The sequence below is a fragment of the Rutidosis leptorrhynchoides genome, chromosome 2 (assembly GCF_046630445.1).
Source record: "Rutidosis leptorrhynchoides isolate AG116_Rl617_1_P2 chromosome 2, CSIRO_AGI_Rlap_v1, whole genome shotgun sequence".
Classification (NCBI taxonomy): Eukaryota; Viridiplantae; Streptophyta; class Magnoliopsida; order Asterales; family Asteraceae; genus Rutidosis; species Rutidosis leptorrhynchoides.
Window position 1 is genome coordinate 369638902 of NC_092334.1, and position 21155 is coordinate 369660056.

Here is a 21155-nt window from a genome sequence, read left to right on the forward strand (position 1 = left end):
TCCACTTCACTGCTTCCCAATGTTCTTTCCCCGGAGCTGACATAAAGCGACTAACCATCCCAACTGCATGTGCTATATCAGGTCTTGTACACACCATAGCGTACATTAGACTACCCACTGCGGATGCATAAGGAACCTTAGCCATTTCTGCTTTTTCTACTTCAGTTTTAGGAGACTGATGTTTAGAAAGCTTTAGATGACTTCCCAACGGCGTGTTTCTTGGCTTTGTAGACTCACCATTCATTTTGAACTTTTCAAGAACCTTGCGAATATACTTTTCTTGAGATAAAGAAACTGACCCATATTTATTCCTGCATATACTCATACCGAGAATCTGCTTAGCTGGCCCGAGATACTTCATTTCAAATTCTCTAGATAATTGCTTCTTCAAATTGCGTATTTCAACCATATCAGAACCTGCAATTAACATATCATCGACATAAAGAAGCAATATAATATAGGAGCTCTTGAACTTCTTCAAATAACAGCAATGATCTGTAGAACTTCTCACGAATCCTGTCTTCTCCATGAAATTATCAAATTTCAAGTACCACTGTCTGGGAGCTTGTTTCAAACCATACAAGCTTCTCTTTAGATTACACACAAGACTCTCCTTTCCTTTGACACGAAACCCCTCTGGTTGAGACATGTAAATGTCTTCTTCAATGTCGCCATGCAGGAAGGCTGTTTTAACATCCAACTGTTCTAAGTGTAACTTCTCGGTTGCAACCATACTTAGAACCAATCTGATAGTCGTCATCTTCACCACTGGAGAAAAGATTTCAGCATAGTCGACTCCTTTCTTTTGTTGAAATCCTTTGACAACTAATCTTGCTTTGTATCGTTTAGAACCATCCCCATCATCTTTGACTCTGAAAACCCATTTATTTTGTAAGACCCTTTTTCCTGGTGGTAACTTGGTCAACTTCCAAGTTTGATTTTTCAATAAAGATTCCATCTCGCTTTTCATAGCCTGCTCCCACTGGAACGAATCTTTCACCTTCATTGCCTCGGAATAACTTTCTGGTTCCCCATTTTCTGTCAAAAGAAGATAGTTAACTGTTGGACTAAACCTCTCTGACTGTCTTGTGACTCGTGTAGATCTCCTGACCTAATTGGACTGGTCAGGTTGTGGTGGGGGCTGTGGGGGCTGCTCATCATCAGAATCTGAGCTCCCACTATCTGAAGTCTGCTCGTGATCAGACTCCGAGCTTTCACTGTTAGGAACTCCCACTGGAACTTCAGTTTCATACTCTGGAGTTTCCCTTTCATCCTCTCTTGTTGTCTCTGTGTCAACCTCAAATTCAACTGATTCTTTTTCTTTTGGTGTTGAGTTGAAATCCTTGTACAATTCTGCTTCATTGAAGGTGGCATGTTTACTTCTGATAACATGTTTTACCTTGTTATCCCATAACCTGTAACCCATGTCATCTCCTCCATAACCAATGAACACGTACTTCTTTGCTTTTGCATCGAGTTTGTCACCATCTTTATTAATATCATATGCACTGCACCCAAAGATTTTTAGATGCTCATAACTGATTGCTTTACCTCTCCATTCTTCTTCGGGTATTTTGAAATCAAGCGGAGTTGATGGAGAACGGTTGATCAAATAAGCGGCAGTGCTTACTGCATCAGCCCATAGAGTCTTTGGTAGCCCACAATTAAGTCTCATGCTACGTGCTCTCTCATTTAAAGTGCGATTCATTCTTTCTGCAACTCCGTTTTGCTGTAGAGTACCTGGAACCGTCTTGATCATCCGAATACCATGATCAGCACAATAGTTAACGAATTCGGTGCTGATGTATTCTCCTCCATTATCCGACTTCAAGCATTTTACCTTCAAATCACAAGATAATTCAACAGCAGATTTCCATTTCTTAAAAGCTTCAAATACATCAGATTTATTTTTAAGAAAGTAAACCCATACCTTGCGTGTTGAATCGTCAATGAATGTAACATAATAGCGTGCTCCTCCCAATGAAGAAACAGGAGTAGGCCCGAACACATCCGTGTGTACTAGCTCCAACTTCTGAGCCTTTAAAGTTCTGCCTGCTTTTGTAAAGGTGACCTTCTTCTTCTTTCCTAGAACACATGACTCGCAAAAGTCCGATTCAACTCTCTTTAGACCAGGAATTTTATCATTAGACACTAGCATTTTCATTCATTTGTCACTCATGTGACCTAAACGTTGGTGCTACTGACTGGTTAAGCTTCGATCATTGGAAACTGTATTTACTTCATTAGCTGGAACTTCTGCCATATAAAGAGTGCCTCTCTTCTTACCCTTGGCTATTACTAAGTTCCCCTTTATTACTTTCCACTGACCTTCACCAAATAGCACACTATATCCTTGATCATCAAGCTGTCCAACAGAGATTAGTTTTTTCTTTAGGCCAGGAATAACTCGGACATTTTCCAAGGTCCAATTAGTGCCCAAAGAGGTCTTCAGCTCTAAGTCTCCAATCCCTGTAATGTCAAGGCAATGATCATTAGCCAAACGAACTTTACCAAGGTTACCTGTTCGTAGATTCTTCATCAAATGTGGACTTGGGGTAGCATGAAACTATGCTCCTGAATCCATAACCCATGCATCAATTGTATTCTCAATGCAGCAAACAAGGACGTTATCATAATCATCTGTTGCAACTGCAACATTAACTTCCTTTGGCTTTGATGATGTTACTGGCTTAGTGCACTGGTTTCGGAAGTGTCCAGTCTCCTGACAATTCCAACATTTAATATCATTCCTCGTTCTCGACACACTCCTCCTTCTTGACTTTGACCTGCCCCTGGTGGTGTTACTTCTGCCTTTTCTCCTACCCCTCTCTTCTGTGCTCAGCAAGTTTCCTGATGGTTCTCCTGAACTCTTTCTTCTTATATCTTCTCCAAGAATAAAATCACGAATGCTCTCAAACTTTAGCTTTGAGGACTCTGTGGATCCACTGATAGCTGTGACTGAACCTGACCAGCTTTCAGGTAATGAAGATAATAACAAAAGAGCTTTAACTTCGTCATCAAACTTGATATCAACAGACAATAATCGAGAGATAATATTGTTGAAGTTATTGATATGGTTTGTTACCGAAGCACCTTCTTTCAACCTGGTGTTTACCAACTGTCTGATCAAAAACACCTTGTTTGAAGCAGACGGCTTCTCATACATATTCGATAAGGTCTTCATCAAACCATGTGTAATGGTTTCATTCACAATATTAAAGGCAACACTTTTTGTCAGTGTGAGCCTGACAACAGCTAGGGCTTTCCTGTCAAGCGTCTTCCATTCATCGTCTTTAAATTTTTCTGGTTTATTCTCACTCAAAGCATCAATCAAATCCTTCTGACAAAACAAGTCTTCAACCTGCATCTTCCACCACCCAAAATCTTGCCCATCAAACTTATCAATTTTAATCCTCCCTTCTTCAGCCATTGAACTAGCTTAGATCTGAGGAATAGTAGCAGCTGTGGTGAACCTGATCTGTAACAGCACAGCAGCAACAGCCTGATATGCAATTTTAATCGTACTAGCAGCAACAGCACGTGTTTGGTGGCGGCTAGGGTTGATCCTGCAATTTACAGCAACTGTAAACAATAAGAGAAGGGTGACGGCTGCACCTTTTATTGAAAAACAGCAGCAAGATCTGTTCAGAAAAAAAACAGCAGCAACAGCAGCGGTAGATCTGATCTGATCTATAAAAAACAGCAGCAGACTTGATCTTGTTGTCTGTAATCAGCTAGGGTTAGAACCTGAGCTCTAGATACCAGTTGTTATGGCTTAATCTGCCTAATCAGAGTAGAAACCCTAATAATCACAAAACACAATTGCCGAATAATAAACACAGAAAAAGAAAAGATCACGAGAATTATAGTGGTTCAGTTTCGATGTGAAACCTATATCCACTTTGGAACTAGAGAGTATTACTAATTTGGAGGTGATACAATACATGTACAATTGAGAGACTATATATAGACTTAGGACCCTCAATAAAAAACAGCCCAAACAATTAGGGTTGGCCAAACCCTAACTTGGTCACCAAGTAAACTCCTGGCCCGTTTTTTTTGGGCTTAAACTACCGAAGCCTACACACACTAACATTGGGTTGATGCGAGCACCACGAGCCGGTAGCATCAAAGTGTGAACCACGAGCCGGTAACACTAAAGTGTGAAGCACGAGCCGGTAGCACTATAAAATGAGGTGTGAACAACGAGCCGGTAGCGCCAAAGTGTGAACCAAGGAGCCGGTAGCACTATAAAAGAGTATGACTCAAATGCGTAGTGGCGTGAACCAAAGAGCCGGTAGCGTCATAGCATTACGTATGGTGTGAACCATGAGCCGGTAGCACCATAGCGTTTATGGTTAACCATATTGTGTTTGTTGATTATTGTTTAGCATATATATACTGTGTTGAGTATATGCTAATGTGAAGTTGTTGATGGTGTACGTTATTTGAGTTACAAGTTCCTATGAGGTATTTGGTGTATGTGATTGCAAATAGATGGGTTATATATGTACATGTATAATTATTGCATTCACTTCACTAAGCTTTATGCTTACCCATCTCGTTGTTTACCTTTTTATAGGTATCATTGATGCGGAGTTACCTAGTTGCTAGACTAGGGTTGATAGACGTTGCTTAAGCTTGGAGGATTAGCTTTTGGATTTTTGGACGCGGATTGGGGATTTGGTAGTCCCCGAGATTATGCTCTTGGTATCGGGTTGGGTTATTGAATCTTAACCCGGTTTGTAGTGTAAATGGGTCGCAATTACCCACTTGTTGTGTAACGAGTCAAAAGGCGTCGAATTGTACGTTTTGGAATTAGTCACATGTTAAACATGTATTTTGTTGTATATTGGGCACGTTAAAACTATCGTTAAACGGGTCTTGCATTATGACGTAATTAACTTTATCTAACCGAAAAAAATAGTGCTTCGTTTTTGGTAAACGGATTTTGGGTCGTTTCACGCCAAGGGGAATTTCAGCATGAAAGCGAGTGTTGTTATCACACACCCGTTCTGAAGGTTCTCCCGGTGAGTATTTTTCTTCATATATACAAAACCTAACCGGGTTATCCTACTAATAAGGTTTGAACCTTAAACCTCTTGTAAAAGATATTAAGATCCCAACTACCAAGTTATCTGGGATGGTTAATACCGACATACAATAACAAGAGAAGAAAAGACTCACCCTGGTTCACTCATCTTCCTCTGAGGCTTCTAAGTTCTAGGAAACCAGACATCAAATTGCTCAAAAGATCATCTAAATAAGCATGAAAAAACTTGTGACACGTTTTATGGTAATCGTGAATTGGTATTTACATACAACCAAAACTATGCACACTTTAACTGTATACATATAGTTGTTCGCCCACTTTTTCCTATTATGTACTCATCTCAATACATCCCTTTTGTACCAGGAAACATGGGGTGAGTTGCAGGGCTCACTCAAGTCTCAATTGGCTGATCAGTTTGTGGAGATGCTGCCAGCCGCTGCAATGGCTTAAGAGCTGTTGTGAGTTGTTGAAACGAAGGCCTTAAATTTGGATCCCTAAGCATAAATGTAAGAAGACACAGTAAGCAAAACATTATCCAGAGTCTTAAGTGGTAAAATAGGTGCGTTGATCATGTCTATTAATGAGTTGGAAAGATGATCATTTTGTGACTAGAATTTTACAAATTATTAATGGTTGACAATAAAATAAGATAAAGGAAAACCTTTACAATAATAATCCAGATTTGGAATAAAACAATTTAGTTATGTATTGACTATATGTCAGTGTTGTAAATGGCGCTCGGCCAAATAGTCGGTTTGGCGACTAGCCATGCCGTTTTGCACAAAAAATGTCTAATTAGTCGGTCAAAGTCAAGATTGGTTAAAACTAGGTCAAAATTTTTATATATTTTTTATACTCAAATTTTGTGCCCTACACATATGTTTAACATATTTACGTTTGATATATATATATATATATATATATATATATATATATATATAGGGGCAGGATCAATGAGGAAGTAACCAATCGGGGGAAGCGGGGGAAGCAAAAAAAAAAAAAAATCGTTTTTTGAAAAAACTTTGTTCACGAACATTATAGATTGGATGAAAATAAGAACATTTAGAAAAGACACTTCGTAATGAATGTTATTATTTTGGCGGGAAAACGGTCGACAAAAATAACATTCAAGATAATATTGTTCGTGAAAAATTTTAACGTTTTTTTTTTTCATTTTTTGTGAAGTAAAATTTAGCTCGATTTAGAGTTTAGGGTTTGGTGTTTTGAGTTTATTCCATAAACCCAAAACACCAAACCCTAAACTCTAACCGTTCGTGTTAAAAACTCAATCTAAATCCTAAATCTAAACCCTAAATTTCTAAACCCTAATATCTAAACCCTAATATCTAAACCCTAATGTCTAAAACCTCAACATACGCTCGAAAAACACGATAATTGTTATATATTACTTTTTCGAGCGTTTTCCCGCCAAAATAATAACATTCATCACGAAGTGTCTTTTCTAAATGTTCTTATTTTCATCCAATCTATAATGTTCGTGAACAAAGTTTTTTCAAAAAACGAAAAACAAAAAAAAAAATTTGCTTCCCCCCGATTGGTTACTTCCCTCTTGATCCTACCACTATATATATATATATATATATATATATATATATATATATATATATATATATATATATAGATTTAATCAAGAGGGAAGCACTTTTTTGGGGGGAAGTGGGGGGAAGTAATTTTTTTTCGTTTTTTGAAAAAACTTTGTTCACGAACATTATAGATTAGATGAAAATATGAACATTTAAAAAAAGACACTTTGTGATGAATGTCGTTATTTTGGCGGGAAAACGCTCGAAGAAAAAAATAAAAACATTCAATGCTTTGAATGTTTTGCTGCTGAGTTTTTCTCAAGGGGTTAGAAATTATGGGGTTATAAATTAGGGTTTAGCTATTAGGGTTTTGGGTTTAGAAATTAGGGTTTAGATTGAATATTTTAACACGGACGGTTTAGAGTTTAGGGTTTAGGGTTGAGGTTTTACGGAGTAAACCCGAAAACCCTAAACTCTAAATCGGGCTAAATTCGAAAAAAACACTTCACACAAGATGAAATCAAAACGATTCAAATAAACTCAGCAGCAAAACATTCATTGCATTGAATGTTTTTATTTTTTTCTTCGAGCGTTTACCCGCCAAAATAATGACATTCATCACAAAGTGTCTTTTATAAATGTTCATATTTTCATCTAATCTATAATGTTCGTGAACAAAGTTTTTTCAAAAAGCGGAAAAAAAAAAGAAAAAAAAAAATTGCTTCCCCCTTCCCCTAAAAAGTGCTTCCCTCTTGATTATGACCCTATATATATATATAGATCAAGAGGGAAGTAACCAATCGGGGGGAAGCAAAAACTTTTTTCTTTTTTCATTTTTTTGAAAAAACTTTGTTCACGAACATTATAGATGGGATGAAAATATGAACATTTAGTAGAGACACTTTGTGATAAATGTTTTTATTTTGGCGGGAAAACGCTCGAAGAAGTAATATATAACAATTATCGTGTTTTTCGAGCGTATGTTGAGCTTTTAGCTATTGGGGTTTAAATATTAGGGTTTAGATATTAGGGTTTAGAAATTTAGGGTTTAGGGTTTAGATTTAGGGTTTAGATTTAGAATTTAGATTGAGTTTTTAACACGAACGGTTTAGAGTTTAGGGTTTAGGGTTTAGGGTTTGGTGTTTTGGGTTTATGGAATAAACCCAAAACACCAAACCCTAAACCCTAAACCTTAAACTCTAAATCGGGCTAAATTTTACTTCACAAAACATGAAAAAAAATGTTCATATTCTTCACGAACAATATTATCTTGAATGTTATTTTTGTCGATCGTTTTCCCGCCTAAATAATAACATTCATCACGAAGTGTCTCTTCTAAATGTTCATATTTTCGTGTGATCTTGATGCCGGAAAAAAAATCCCAAAAAAAAAAAAAAAAAAAAAAAATATATTTGCTTCCCCCCGCTTCACCCGATTGGTTACTTCCCCATTGATCCTGCCCCTATATATATATATATATATATATATATATATATATATATATATATATATATATATATATATATATATGTGTGTGTGTGTGTGTGTGTGTGTGTTAGAAAGATATATAATACTAAAAGTCAACGTTAGACTAGTCCACGACTCGACTGACTCGCGACTTCTACAAGCTTGCTATATGTTGAGTAACTGTGAACCTTATGGACCCATCCAAAATGCTAGATGTGAAGTATAACCCGCCCAGTTTACCCAAAAATGAGCAAAAATAGCCACCATAAATGCAACGCAAAATGCATGAAAAGAAAGACTTACGTTTGCCAGCACTCCCAAATTATTCTTCCCACCAAGGGGTCAAGATCCTTGGGGATATCCAGCCGACGATTTTGGAAGCCAACAGCACCGACAACCTGCATCGGGTTCATTCCGCTCCAAGGTAATCTAAGAGTTGCAAGTTCCCACAGTATAACACCAAAGCTATACACATCACATCTGTATACGCAAAATACATAAATTAATAAAGTTCCTTACATCCCTTAGTAGACGTCATATTTCCCTTTGTGGTGAACCTTTAAAAGGAAAATACACGTTTGCCTATTAATACTCTTTACAAACTAAGAATGGCACTGAGATTGATATATAAAGCCATAAAGGATTCAATCTTTATTTCACTACTGAAAAGGATATTTCGGTTCAAGTTGTTAACCACAGGGAGTAACATTTATGGTGATGATTATTGTTATTATATTTATTATAAATAAAGTAATTTGACTCACTTTTCATTTGAGTTTTCATTCCGCAGAACTTCGGGGGCCATCCACTCAGGCTATGACATAAAAAATAAGTTGTTCAAGAAAATGTTGAAGAAAGCAAGGCAACATCAATACAGAGCAAACATATAAAATATAATAAAGCTTCTGACCGTTCCTGCAGTTGATTTGGATGACAAAAAAGTGTTATGCTTCAAGCGTGACAACCCAAAATCGCACACCTGCAAAATTTTAACTCTTATTTCTTATTAGAGCGAACATGACATTTAAAAGTAGACGCATCTCAAAGTGTTTAACTGTTGATAAAAGAAGTTAATGACAAATATTTTGCTTAAATTTCAAAAAACAAAAACTTGGTAAATACGTCGAGAGGTAGGGAATGAAGTTATTATGTATGTATGTGGTGTATCGTTACACACCTAGTATTTAAAATTTTATAACTGGGCACTACAAAACAACTTTTTCCTGATTTTTTCCTACACTCAAAGCAATCTTCCGCCTTCTATCTAAATTGATTTTTGTACCCATCTGTTCTCTAGGGTTGCAGCTATGCATTCTTGATATCCCATAATGCTATTTTTTGGATGAAGGTCCCATAATACTATTGTCGTACACTTTTTCTGTTCTTGATCTTTGTATCATATACTCAACATATACATGGTACTCACCATCATGTTTTTGATATACCTGTATATATAGAGAGATATGGTTTAGAAGATTAGAGGAGGGGTATATCACCTTGACATTCCAATCTTCATCAACCAACAAATTTGGTGACTTTAAATCCCGGTGAACTATCGTAGGAACACTTGAATGCAAACAGTACATCCCTTTTGCCTACACATTAGGCAAATCAAACAATGCCAAGACACAAAATATTACGTCAATATTACAAGTGTATGTATATTCTTACCACATCAAGAGCCATCTTGATTCTACGCTTTTCATCAATTTGGCACTGTGGACGATGAATAATCCGATATAAGCTTCCTCTGAAAGAGCCAAAATTGTTTTCAAAAACTGTGTTAACATAAATCTCAATACATTACAAGTATGTGACTCCACGTATACATTGTGAGTGCAAGTATTCAAGACTAGTTTAAGTTGTAGTGGCAGTTGAAAAACTAATATTACAGATAAAATGTTTTGACATGCTTCAACCCATCCTAAAAAACAATTTGACCACATACACTACGCCCTAAAAGAAATAAACTATCCCCATGCCATTTAGATGCATAACTTATGACTACATACGAAGGTATTGACATGTTCGACTACAAACGAGAATTGAGACGAGTTATGGTAACTATATACCAGCAAATTTAGCAAATTTAGCCAAATAAATGAACCCCACCTGGGAAGAAATTCCGAGATAATAGAAAGGTTTGGAGGACGAGTAACAGCACCCATAAAAAGCACAATGTTCGGATGGCGTAATCTTTGCATAATGCGCACCTGTGATAAAAGTAAACATGCTTAAAACATCTTCTGTTCAATAAAATTTGATGCACAAAACAAATATACATTCCATTAAAACGGGTTTAGTTAACAAAGATGGCAAAGAGAAGTTCCATTTTCCTTATTGATGCAGTTTACAATAACATACGAAAAGCCACGCAAATGCTAGCTGATCACTCATGGACTTTTCAACATTACTTTAAGCAAGTTCCATTTGCCCTATAAATGCAGTTTTGTATCACATATGAAAAGCATTGGTAGCTGATTACTCATATAGTCATATGAGCTTTTCAACATTATCTTGGGGTAAAAAGTTGCATTTTTTGGGCAAATAAAATAGGCTAGCCTGTTTTGTCCCACTTAATATTTAATTTCCCAAAGTTAACATTCAGTTTCTAATGTTTCCTTTTCCCTATATAAATCTTTACAAAGTAAAATTTCAGGAATTAGGCATTGAAACAAACACCCCTCGAAAGAGATAGGGAACTGGCTAACTTAAAAAGGACAGGCTGGCAGCCTGCATTCTGGTCAAATAGATCTTTTATACAGCATAGCTTAATAAGCAATTACCCAACTAAAATCAGGGTTTCGCAATATGTTAATGAATACTCACCTTCCCCAAAATTAACAGAAAAAGATTATGAGTCGTGAACTTCTATACTCTAAGAGCAATCCACTTAAAGTAAACAGTAGTACTTTTCTTCTGAACTCTACACATACTACGAGTTGTGACTTCTATACTCTACAATGACTCCAAATGATGATAAAAGAATATGTAGAGTTATAATAATAAGAATTTGTGATTTTAATATCTCAGTGGGCATGACTGTAAGTATGCGACATGTTTATCAAGGATAACATGACCTTTTTGTTTACCGTTGATAAATTCCTAAGTCAAGGGGCCATTTGTCATGATTCAAGCAAAATATGGTAGACAGATAATTAGCCAAAATCTACATGCAAATTTGATAGATTCCTTCAAAAAGACACTTTACTTACTTCTCTCTTAAACTCTGCTAAAGCAGCACCTGAAAAATCCTGATCAAGAAACTTCTTCACTGCCACTTCCTGTTTAATAAAATGTAAACTGATGAAAAAGCAGTAGTTTCTGTACAGGCCATAGGGAGCGATGTAAGTGGGTATATATTCAGTGATTATTTACATATTTAGATTTCCGATACGAAAATCATACAGAATTGAACATGTGCTGGATCACAGAAAAACTTCACCCGCATTGCAACAAATTTCTTTTAAGAGAATAACAGAAACTTACAGTGCCATTCCAATCAGCATGATAAACCTCACCATATGAGCCTGCACACCAAAAGTTACAAGTATAAGGAAAAGATAACTAAAGATAGAAAAATTACATGTTATGTCTCAGGTAAACACGAAAATGCATGATCACTTTATAATTTATAATATAAATCATTAAATTGTATTCTTCTATATAGTTACCTAGTCCAATCCTTTCACCTATTACCAGATCTTCCCATGGAATTTCACAATCTCCAACATCATCAATTACAGGATCAATTTGAGGCGGAAAAGCATAAGCTGATGAAGATGAGCTTTCAGGTACCGTCAACTTTGGGTTGTTAGAATTAACATGATCTTCTGAGGTTTTTCTAACATCTTGCCCACTGCTTGCGTTATTTTCATACACTTTTTCATGGTCCAACCTATTATTCCGGGGGACCGCATTGCTGTTAGTACCTACCACCTCCAAAGATAAACGATACGTTTTCCACTCAGCCCATGCAGCTTCCAACTCAGCAGTATTTGAAGAACCTGTCGCATTATTTACTTTTGAAGTCACACTATCAGAATGTATTTTGGAGGATTCTGCAACTGAAGAGTCATTAGTTTCCCGATAGTTTATATAATCATGCTGTTTTTTCCCGGGAATTTCATTCATAGCGTGACGGTTTTTCCACATTAATGGCACGGGAGGTCGACCCGGGACTTGGTTTATTTTGGCCCTCTCGTTTTTATTTTCAACAGAATTGTTCTGCATCAGAGCCTTCCCGGATCCTTTGATCTTGAATGGATTGAGATCTGTAAAAAGATTCTTATCATCCTCTACATTGTTCTGTGTATACGGTACTATATTAACATTCATTCTTGATCCACCACCAACAGGATTGGGCCCGCGACCTCCTTTATAAAGAGAACTGCCAATTGCTGATGACGGGATATGATCTAACTGACTAGAGGGCAACATTTGCTTCCCGGATTGAGACAAACCGATACCAGTAGCACCGGTGTTTGTCATTGATATCAAAGGTTCAAGATTTTGACTGCTGCCGTCGTTTGTTTTGTTTAACATTGCTCCTGAATCTTTAGTTGAATGAACATCTTGAAGTTTGCTAGATTTCGGCATGTATGATTTCAAGGAAGAATCCTTGGAACTGAATATCTCTGCAGGTATAAGTGTTCCAGGAGCTGCCATCAGATCGATCAGAAATTCGCTGAAGGTAAGGGAAGACAATTAGAAACAGGAAAAGGTGTATCCTAACTTTTAGGCACTACTATGATTCAAAATAAAGACAAACGATCAAACTATGTTCAAACAGAAAGATACAACCACAATGGAAACACACATGAAACTCTAGAATTGTAGTAAAAGCATAAACATTTGCATCTTAAACATTACATATTGAACCACAAATAACTTCTTTTTGCAGTGAGGCACATGATGAAAGAATACATATACATCAGACTAGCAGTTAACATTTTCTCAGTTTTACATTAAAGCAGAGATGTGTATTCTTAACCAGACAAGTTTTAAATCATCTAAACTTAAAGCTCGTAAGTTACTCACCCACCTTCTCATGCCCCACAAATCAACATAAGAAACATAAGATTGAAGAACTAAACTTTCGCAGACAACCTTAATCCTGATAACTGAACTTATGTGTGAAATGCTAATCAATTTAGAAATTAGGTTAGTATGCAATAATCTCTGCATCATTAGCCAGTATGGTAACATGGTAACAAAAAGTAATTCTTCATAACAAGTAACACGATGAAAACCATAGCTCGAATGTATTGGAACTGTAAAAAATGATAACGTTGTGAAAGAATCATATAAACCAAAAAGAACTATTTTATATAGATCTGGCATATTAGAGATTAGTTACTGTGAGTTTCAGTATAAGTATAAAAATCTCTACTTCCAACCTCTAGCTGAAATGGACATTGTACTTGAATTACCCATATTCCACACAAAAATGCTATAACTTTCTGAACGATAACAACGGAACTCATCTAAGAGAGTAGGGCTGCTGTTTCTTTTTCTGCTTTTGTTATCAAAAGTATAGTATGGTAATTATTAGTATAACGAAACTCTATAAAATTATGTTGAACCTTGTGCATTAAATAGATCTCCTAAGTGCCGAGTCTTATGGCATCAATGTGAGATATTAAAATATTGTATAACATTACAACTATCATACATGTAAAATAAGAAAATATATAAAAGATGTACAATGGCCGCGTGTTACCTTTCATTATCCAATTTGATAATGTTGACTGCATCATCCTCACCACCAGTATAGTGACCACCCTTCACAAGCCTACAGGTTATTCCAACACTTTCAGCTAGCACCTGCACTTCAACAGAAGATGAAAGTCAACGATATCCCACAAGCCCATAAAAAGGTGCTTGGAATTGCTTATTTTTTAATGGCTTATATACTAAATAAGTACAAGTATATCAACCTGCTTATATTCTACTTATTCCTTCTAGAATAAGCATTAACAGTTTTAATATTCATGTTTGGATTTCGCAAGTTTGAGGACATATACATAAATAATATCATGGAACTGTAATAACTTGAATAAAGCTGTTACTTAGTTTTTTTTCACAATTGAAGGATCGAATCCAACAGGTGTGTGACTACCATGAACAGACTGAACTTTGCAAGTATCAAAAGTGTTATCGCAAGACGTAACATGTTACAACATTGACAGGTAATGCAGAAGCATGCAATCCTAAAATATATATTAATGAGTTACAGGTCCGGATGTTTCCGCTGAATTCATCTCTAAGGTGTATACTTGCATGTAAATTATACTAATAATAATGACTGTATTAAAACCAAATGTGTTTAGTAATTGAACTCTGTTGAGATACAAGTTATTAGAAGAAATATGAAAGCAAATTTGGTTGAAAATCTCTACAGTCCTCATCAAAATAACAGAAGTGCATACATAAAGTAATTTGTTAGGTTTTCACACTCAGAATAATGTTGGAATCAAAGACAAAAAAAGGAGAGGAAGACAAAAGAATGAGATGACCGCTCACCTTGAAAAGCAAAGCACGATGTCGTAACAGGCCAACTCTTAAGGATCCAATAGGGTATATACTAGTATGAAGAGACGTCCTCAACTCCGTGCTTCTTTCGATCCATTTTTCTAAAATGACATTTGCATCCTTCACGGGTCCACCCATTTGTTCTGTCACAAGTTCAGCAAGCCTCTGGACTAAAAGATTGATCTCAGCAGGAGGGCAGTCTAATCCAATACAGTGGGCTACCTGTAACAGCTCTTCTAGGGCAGGATCAACTGTTTTGTTAACTATAATAACTTCAAAACCAGATGTCCCAGGGTCCGTTTCAAGATCAGACAAAGAGGGAATTTTCCCTTGAGATGCCATTTCTGTTGAATTCCCATATATATCGTAGAAACCATCCACTACTTTCTCCTCATAATCAAGGAGACCATAATCCTAGTGAACCAAAACAGATAAAAAATATATAAATAAATAAGTACCATCAACTCATCTAGAGAACAGTCGAATAAATCATACCAGATCAAAGTTTTACACATACATGCTCAGAAACTATCTGTATCTTCATTTTATATATCATGTCATGTTATATATCATGTCAGAGATTCACTCTTCATCAGATAATTCTTTTGGGCAAATCATATTACCAGTAACTATATTGTACAAAGTAGCCGTAGAAAATTAAGGAATGAAGACTCTCATGTAAATATTGTGAATTTAAAGCTATTATGTTTAGATTAGACATACTAAACGAGGGGGATTCTGATAGAAACTTATAATTACAGTAGCAGATTATATGATGAAGATAGAATGTAAATATGTAATAAAGGATAGAATGAAGCTTGTATTGATAAACTTGTACTTTAATTCAATATGAAAATAGAAAAACAAATCAGAGAAGAACCACAAAGGAATCTTCCTGCCTCAATTCAGTTAAGAAGCACAGATGTGCAATCTTACTGCCCAAGCTACTCTAGTAGCCGAATAACACATAACAAATAATCTAAAACCCACTATCCTATTACACCATACTACCCTTTATAAACCCTTTTGTGAAGCTTCTAGATCCTGGGCGTGGTGTGCTGTAAGTCATCATAGTTGGGCTGGGGATCATTGGGTTATTCCTTATCAGATTCTGATTCCACAAAAGAAGTATGTAAAACTGGTCTGGCTAACACTCGAAATAGATAGTATATAACAGGAACCATGACAGATCATAAAGATTAAAATGGTACGAATTGCTTGGATGATAATGCTACTTCCCAATAAAGAACTCCAATAATTGATCTACTTAATTTGATGTAACCTTTTTGTACAACTTTATACCACTATGGTGAATATGCTTCACATTGATTGTATTATTTGTTCTTGTTCCTTTAAGATCACGAACATAACACAGAGGAAAATATAGGGTTATACCACTAGCACCACTGTGTAGTAAAGGCGGTAGTTTAATCATGCCAATGTAACCACAAGTTTACAAAATAATAACTGAATGTATCTACATATCACAAATTTTTCTACATCTGATGCTGCCTAATGTAACAAATTTAACATCTAGATAAAGATTGACTACATCTGATGTCTTATTTGATTTAACCAAATACAATTAAATTAACAAATTTGACTAGCAACACACTCTTACATGGTAACAGGCATTAAAAACATTTGGGTACAAATAACAAATTTAACTACATCTAATGCTGCCTAATGTTCAATATACATGAGTGGTAGACAAACAAAGTAAATTCTCATTTCTCATACAACAGTTCAGCTTTATATATGGAATACAATTGGCTAAAAATCAGAGAAACACATACAACACATATTTATAAAACAAATTGCTCAATGTTTTAACACTGCAGATAAACATATAAACATATATCAGTAAAAAATACAGTTAATATTATGAATGTCTATCTACAGTTAACATTATTGCCAAATGCATTTATGCTAGTTAACATTGTAAGTGCATCACTTGAACCGAATACTTAGTTCCTTCTAATGCACATAAACCCTAAGATATCAAAGCATATACAAAACTTAATCCAAATATAAAATAGAATCAAAATTAAACAGATATATAATATCAAGTCAAAATCAGTAATCGAAAACATTCCGGACAGTAAACTCACCCAATACTGCCGAGATAACTTATCAGCTACTACTGCATCACCACTTTTATCAACAGCAACAACATGATTATAATTATTATAATTATTATTATTAATATTAGTATTATTATTATTACTATTAGACTGTTTCCCTAAGCTCAACAACTTGGCCGCACGGATCTGATCACTATCGGATTCACTTCCGCCTCTCGATTCCGAATTCGAAACGCTTAAAGCTAGGGCTAGCTGAACCTGATACTCCTCTTCTGAAGAATAATAATCCTGCTGACGTGTCGCCGGTACATTAACCGTCGGAGACGCGGGAGTTGCGACTGAAGACGGTGACTGAACGGCGATTTGACCGGCAGACGTTGACGACGGAACTCGGTGGTCAGCCGTAACATTAGGCGATGATGAATCAGTAGATGATCGATTAGGATCGTTCTGATTACTACTACTGTTGCTGCTGCTGCTACCTATATGAAGCTTTTTGAAGATGTTTTTCATGCCTTTTTTCTTCTCCATTTTTGATTTTATTTTTGTGAGTGAGAGTTTTTGTTTTGTTTGTTTGTTTTTTTTCTTTTTCACGATGTGATTAACGCAGCGAGGGAAAACTTAACACGGTTTTGTGGTTGTTTCTATACGCAGAAAACGACTTAAGATTAATAACTTGATTGAATTGAATTGATTGACTTTTCATTGAGTGATGAGATGCAATTAAATTAGAAATTACTGGTCCACAAAGATTTTTATAAAATATTACTGTATATATTTAATTTTTTTTTTTTGAAATTACTGTATATATTTAATGATTCTGATAAATATAACTATATCGCGCTTCTCTATCGGTGTTCGAAGATTTATAAAATATTACTGTATATATTTAATTTTTTTTTTTTGAAATTACTGTATATATTTAATGATTCTGATAAATATAACTATATCGCGCTTCTCTATCGGTGTTCGAAGATTCGTCAACGATTATGGTAATAAGTGCTGTTATAGTTTATAGTTTCGTGACCGATTAAAATTTAGTCATCTAATACGGTGTAGACCTTTGAAATCAGCTTATGTCACAATCAAACAAATACAAATGTTCAAAATGAAAAAGTATCTACCATCTTGATAGTGTAAGTGTTTGGATAGTTCAAATGTTTGAATAGTTTAAAGGTTAAAACCTTTTTCTCTCTCCTGTGTTCACACTACATCTGGCGATTTTTTCCACCCTCGTCACTATTTCAATTTCTTTATCAAATCTGGTGGGTGTTTAACTGGTAATCGATTGGTTTGACTGTCATGGGCAAGAATTCAGGAGGAAAGAAGAAGAAAAAGGTAGTTGAAACTGTTCCCAGGGTTCTAAGGAATCGGAAAATAGGATTTGACGAGTATAATCAAATCGAATCTGAATCTGATGCGAGTAACACAGATCGTGTTAGTATTCATTCAAGGGATGAATCGTCAGATTCTTCTGCGGGAAATGAAGCGCCACTATTTAAATCGACAACAACAGGTATTCCTAATGACTACTCTTTTTCTGGTTTGAATAATGAGGCTGCAAAAGAATCTGTTGTAGATGACAACACTGGTATTACGAATGGAAACCAATTGAATATCAAAGATGGATATCAGTTTCCTGAACTTAATTCTGCGTGCACTAACAAACACCAAGGTAAAGTTCATTATGCAGAGGGAGCTAATAATGGAACTGAAGCTCAGGTCCGTGACCAGGGGACTGATTCTATTGATATCCTGGAGAATCAAGAAATAGTGAAGGATGCATCTCACTTGAATCCACTTGATCAGGTTAATGTTAGTCAACCTCCAAGTTCGTTCGCTAAGGCTGTGGATGGTTCTTCTTATCTCTCTCAAAAGAAAAGTGTAAATTTTCGTTTATTTGAATCGACCGATATTATGGAGGATGGTGTGGATGTTGTGATACCTGTTTCCTCGATCAAAGAAGCGTCTAAGCGGTATAATAATACATTGTACGGTTACTTCATAGGTAAACGAATTGCGTTCCCGATTGTACAAAAATATGTTTTGAATGCCTGGAAGAAATATGGAATAGAAAACTCCATGATGAATGCAAAAGGATTTTTCTTTTTTAAGTTTGGTACGGAGGATGGTATGATGAAGGTTCTGGAGAACGGGCCATGGATGATACGTGGTGTTCCTATCATACTTAATAAGTGGTCCCCACATATCTCGTTGACAAAGGAGAATCTAACGAAGGTGCCGGTTTGGGTAAAGCTTTATGATGTTCCTCTAGCAGGTTTTACAGCTGATGGTCTGAGTGCAATCGCATCTAAAATTGGTAAACCTATGATGCTTGATTCGTTTACTAGCACAATGTGCATGGAGTCATGGGGTCGGCCAAATTATGCGCGAGCAATGGTTGAAGTTTCAGCTGAATATGAGTTAAAGGATAACCTTACTGTTGCCACGCCAAGCTTATTATCTAATGAAAAGGTTATTGACGTGGTTACTATCGACTATGAGTGGAGACCGCCAAGGTGTGAGGGCTGCAAATGTTTTGGTCACACGGATAGTCAGTGCCCTAAGAATATAGTTGTCCAGGTTAATGTAGCGAAGGATGTTACGCTAATTCCTGGACAACGACAACAACATGTGGATGCAGATGGTTTCGAAGATGTCATAAAGAAGAAGGGAAAAGGTGGTGCTGTTGTGGATCCAAAGAAGGGGAATAAAGGGGGTTTTGGGGTTGGTAAATCTAATCCAAAATTGGTCTATCGTCGGAAGGTTGTTCATGATGAGAAGAAGAGAAGTTCGCAAGCTGGGACAAGTAAGGGTGCTCAAGTGGAGATTCAAAATTCGTTCGGAACTTTAAATAATGATAATCTAGTTGATGAACCGAGCGATGTTGAATCTGATAAAGAGGAAACGGCTATGTTTATGGCAGGAAAAAATGCTCCTAAGACAAAGGCACCATTTGGCATGAAATCGGGTTGGTTGTGATAGGTGTTATTGTATAGGTGGGTCGTTATATGTCTTTGTTTTTTGCTAGTCTTGGTTGTTTGTAGGTCTAGCGAGGTTTGTGGTTGTTTGTGAGGTCGCAAGGTGCGCTTGTGGCCGTTGTTCTTATTTGTATTTTTATTATTTTTTATAAATAATATTTACCGGGTAGAACCCTTTACCCAAAAAAAAAATAGTTTAAAGGTTTGTAGTAATTTATTTGGTATAGTGTATTGTTATCAAAGAAGGAACTATGAAGGGACTAACGGGGCAATGGCCCTCCCAAACTTTGTATGTATTAGTGTAAATAATTACTTTCACCATATCATCTTAATAGTCCAGTATTATTTATAGTCCAGTATTATTTTCTGGGCCGTTCTAAATTAATATTTCACTTCTATAAATAGATAAAAATTATATGGTAGATTTCTTTTATACTCTTAACTTTTGCATATATGACAAAAGATAGATATAAATAGTAAGAAGTAAAACTGTAAAGTAAAAAAGTAGATGTAAAAATTATTTTTTTTTAAACTAAGTATTTTTTGTCTGTGGTCTATTAATATGAGACGGAGAAAGTATGTATTTTAGGGTTTTACATGTTTATATTTTCACCATCAGATTGATAAATCCATCATAAATGTGCATTAGATATTTGTGGTTAGTAGATATTTATATGTTTATATTCTTTTAATCCTAGATCAATTATTTTGGTCATTTAGACCGTTGAATGACAAAAACATCTCACTAGAAAAAACCAAACGCTCCCTTTTTTTGAAGTTCGTGTCTCCTACTTTTTCACTCCGGCATCTTTTTCTTCTTCTTTTTTCCTTTTGCTCTGTTTCTTTTTGCTTCATATAGCCGGAACTTACTCTTTTGATCCGTTACCGGCCTCCGGCATATCGCCGGAGGTCCGGGTTTGTTTCCTTTTCACGTTTTAGTGCTTCCCTTTCTCGGATCTACCTTCTCCTTCCTTCTCCGGTAAGTTTCATTTCTCCGGTTATCTTCTTCCTTTCGACTCCGGCAGCAGGCGGCGAGTGCCGTGAGTGTTATCACGTCACTCTGCTCGCCGGTGGTTTGTTTGTGGGTTTGGGTTATTGGGTTTTTGTACTTGCCTGTTTGAGTTCTCGGTCATGGTTTTTGGTTGACGTCATCCTTTTGCGTCCACCTTCCTACCGTAGTTCGCAGGCGGAGAGCTCTCTTTAGAGCTCTGTGGACGAGGTGCGGTGGTGGTAGGTATTTTGGTCGGATGTTGTTTCTTGGTTTGGCCAGAGGGTAGTTCGAGCGCCGGATCTTTCTTTTTTCCGGTGGTTTTTTGCCGGTGAACTTCAAGCCGGTTTTTCTTTATTTTGCAAAAACGGCGACTTTTCCCTTTCCGGATTGACTGGTTTTTGATGACTGGGCCGCTTTCCTTTGTTGTGTGTTTGGTCCGATTCGCTCGTCCTTCCTCGTCTCCGGTTTTGGTTCGGAACGAACCGGTGTTGTTGCCGCCTT

The 21155-nt window shown here is 36.3% G+C and overlaps 1 protein-coding gene across 1 annotated transcript; it reads right to left on the reverse strand.

Moving 5' to 3' along the window:
• Window positions 1–5243: 5243 nt before the first annotated feature.
• Window positions 5244–17276, reverse strand: LOC139892050 (serine/threonine-protein kinase EDR1-like). Its single transcript, XM_071875081.1, has 13 exons — window positions 16710–17276; window positions 14590–15012; window positions 13787–13890; window positions 11739–12751; window positions 11554–11594; window positions 11280–11348; window positions 10177–10277; window positions 9736–9814; window positions 9561–9659; window positions 8975–9043; window positions 8829–8878; window positions 8368–8544; window positions 5244–5547 (listed from the first exon to the last, which is right to left on the reverse strand). Exons 1-13 carry the CDS (start codon window positions 17211–17213, stop codon window positions 5445–5447), a joined length of 2832 nt encoding a protein of 943 aa, XP_071731182.1. The 5' UTR covers window positions 17214–17276; the 3' UTR covers window positions 5244–5444.
• Between the last annotated feature and the right edge of the window lie 3879 nt (window positions 17277–21155).